Below are 2,328 nucleotides of genomic sequence, written 5' to 3' on the forward strand. Positions count from 1 at the left end.
TAAATAAGAAAAAAAGAGTAAAATTCATGCATATATCTATGACATAAGTAAGGTATAATTTGAATCAATATATTTGTAATTGTGTTGTTTTTAACTGTACTGTGCATATACATGGATTATACACTAGTAAAAATAAATTAAGAATTACTTTATAAGTATTCAAATTATTTTAGTAAAATTTGAATAATTATCTATCACTAAATTATATAGATTTATTTAAGCAACTTAACTAAAAATAATATAATTATCATACAAATAAAAGTTACCACCTATCAATTTTGAATTTTCCTCTAAAAAAAAAAAAAACTATCAATTTTGAATGGTGTGAGTCATGTGACTTTATCATAGTTTTTTCCATTCAATAATAAGAAAAGTTAGGTTTGAAACATTGAAACTCTCATTTTTATTTTTATTTTTATTTTACCAAAATAACAATTTTTAAAAATTATGTAACAAATAGCTTTTTTGGTATCTTATAGGAGTACTTTTTTTTAAGACACTTATGAGTCTTATGGCATAAACTTTATTATAATTGCTCTTTATGTTTGCCAACAAAGAGTTACCAAATAAGTTAATTAAAACCTATAAAATTTTAGATAACTTCAAAATTTGTTATTTATTTATTATAGATGCATTATTTATAAATTAAACTTAAAAAAATATAATAAAATTTTTTTTTTTTAAGAATACAAAGTATTTTTAACAGACACGAAGAGAAGAGATAAAGCTTTCGGTGCATATGAATGTGAAACGCAAACATGTACCCAATGTACCCGCGTACACGGAACCACAACCCTTTCGTATAAAAAGGGTAAAACCAGCTAGACTTCCCAACATCCTCATTTTTCTTCAAACCTCGGCACAATAAAGTTCCGTCTGAAAGCACAACTCTCTCTCTCTCTCTCTCTCTCTCCCTGTGCCAAGCAAATCAGAGCCGTTGATTTCAGGTCCGTATCATCGAGATCTCAAAAACAAATTCCCCCCTCAAAGTCCTTCTCTTTACTACTCAGTGTTGTCATCATCTTCTGTGATCTGAACGAACTCTTTTGGTAATTTCTGATCTGAATATCTGTCAAACAAGAACCCAAAAAAAAATATATTATTTATTGAATTTCCAAATTTTGAGTACTTTAGAGAAATGGGTTGTGCTTAGTTTGGGGGTTTTAGGCATCGTGAAGTTTAAATTTGTTGGAATTTGGGGTTTTGGAATAGTGGGTGTGAGTTGTTGTTGGCTGATATTGACAATGGAGCAAGAATCACAAAAGAGGAAGCTTGATGAGATGGGCCGCGAGCCCTCGAACGCACCGATTATGTGTGCTAATAATTGTGGATTCTTTGGTAGTGCAAGTACTAACAATCTTTGCTCCAAATGCTACAAACAGTTCTTGTTAAGTGAAAATGTAGTTGTTGTAGAGAAAAAAGTGTGTGAGGAACAGAATGTGAAAGATAAGGCTGAGGTTGTTGTTAAAGTGGTTGATGAGGAAATGAATGATGATGGTAATAATATTATTGATAAGAGTCAAGTTGAGGAGGAAGGGGCTTCTTCGGTGGTGGTGGAGGAGAAGCGGCCTGCGAATCCCACAAATCGTTGCAACTTCTGTAAGAAGCGCATTGGGCTGATGGGGTTTAAGTGTAGGTGTGATTTGATGTTTTGCTCGATGCATCGCTATTCGGATAAGCACAATTGCGTGTTCGATTACAAGGGCGAGGCACAGGACGCGATTGCCAAGGCTAATCCTGTGGTGAAGGCTGACAAGGTTGAGAAGATATGATGGTTGTGTTGGTGATTGTTCATGTGGTGGTGGTGGTGGTTGTTCACTATACGGAGTAAGCTTTTCAAGATTAAAAATACTTTGATGCATTAGGAAAATAAGCTTTTATATTGAATGTTACTTTGTTTGATATGTACAGTTTGGTTGATTGTGGTCTCAAATAATGATCTTTTGCTGCAAAACATTTGGATTATTTATGAATTAGTAATTTGCAATAAGGATTTGATGCTGTTGCTATTTATCTAGTGTTGTTAGTGTTTCATGTTTTTTTAATAGTTTGATTGCTCCCCGGGTCATTGCCATGTGGGTTAAATTCATTTGGAAAATGATGGTAGTTTGTCAAGAATATGTTAGCTCATTGGAGCTGTTAACACATTTAGCCCTCTTATTGGTTGCTAGCAGCCCGTGCAGATTTAGTATTTTAAGAAGAATAATGTTTGTTTTCTGTGTCCTAATTCCTCTTGATACCCCATTATAAGTAATTGAACTCAGGAACATGCCTACTCTACAAGGCTTAGGCTAGGACTAGTTAAAAGTAGCTTAATATACTTCCATT

At 33.1% G+C, this 2,328-nt stretch overlaps 1 protein-coding gene across 1 annotated transcript; it reads left to right on the forward strand.

Moving 5' to 3' along the window:
• Positions 1 to 838: 838 nt before the first annotated feature.
• Positions 839 to 1,990, forward strand: LOC142623130 (zinc finger A20 and AN1 domain-containing stress-associated protein 6-like). Its single transcript, XM_075796529.1, has one exon. The coding sequence runs from the start codon at positions 1,245 to 1,247 to the stop codon at positions 1,770 to 1,772; it is 528 nt and encodes a 175-aa protein (XP_075652644.1). The 5' UTR covers positions 839 to 1,244; the 3' UTR covers positions 1,773 to 1,990.
• Positions 1,991 to 2,328: the final 338 nt, after the last annotated feature.

The sequence above is a fragment of the Castanea sativa genome, chromosome 2 (genome assembly GCF_040712315.1).
Source record: "Castanea sativa cultivar Marrone di Chiusa Pesio chromosome 2, ASM4071231v1".
Lineage (NCBI taxonomy): Eukaryota > Viridiplantae > Streptophyta > Magnoliopsida > Fagales > Fagaceae > Castanea > Castanea sativa.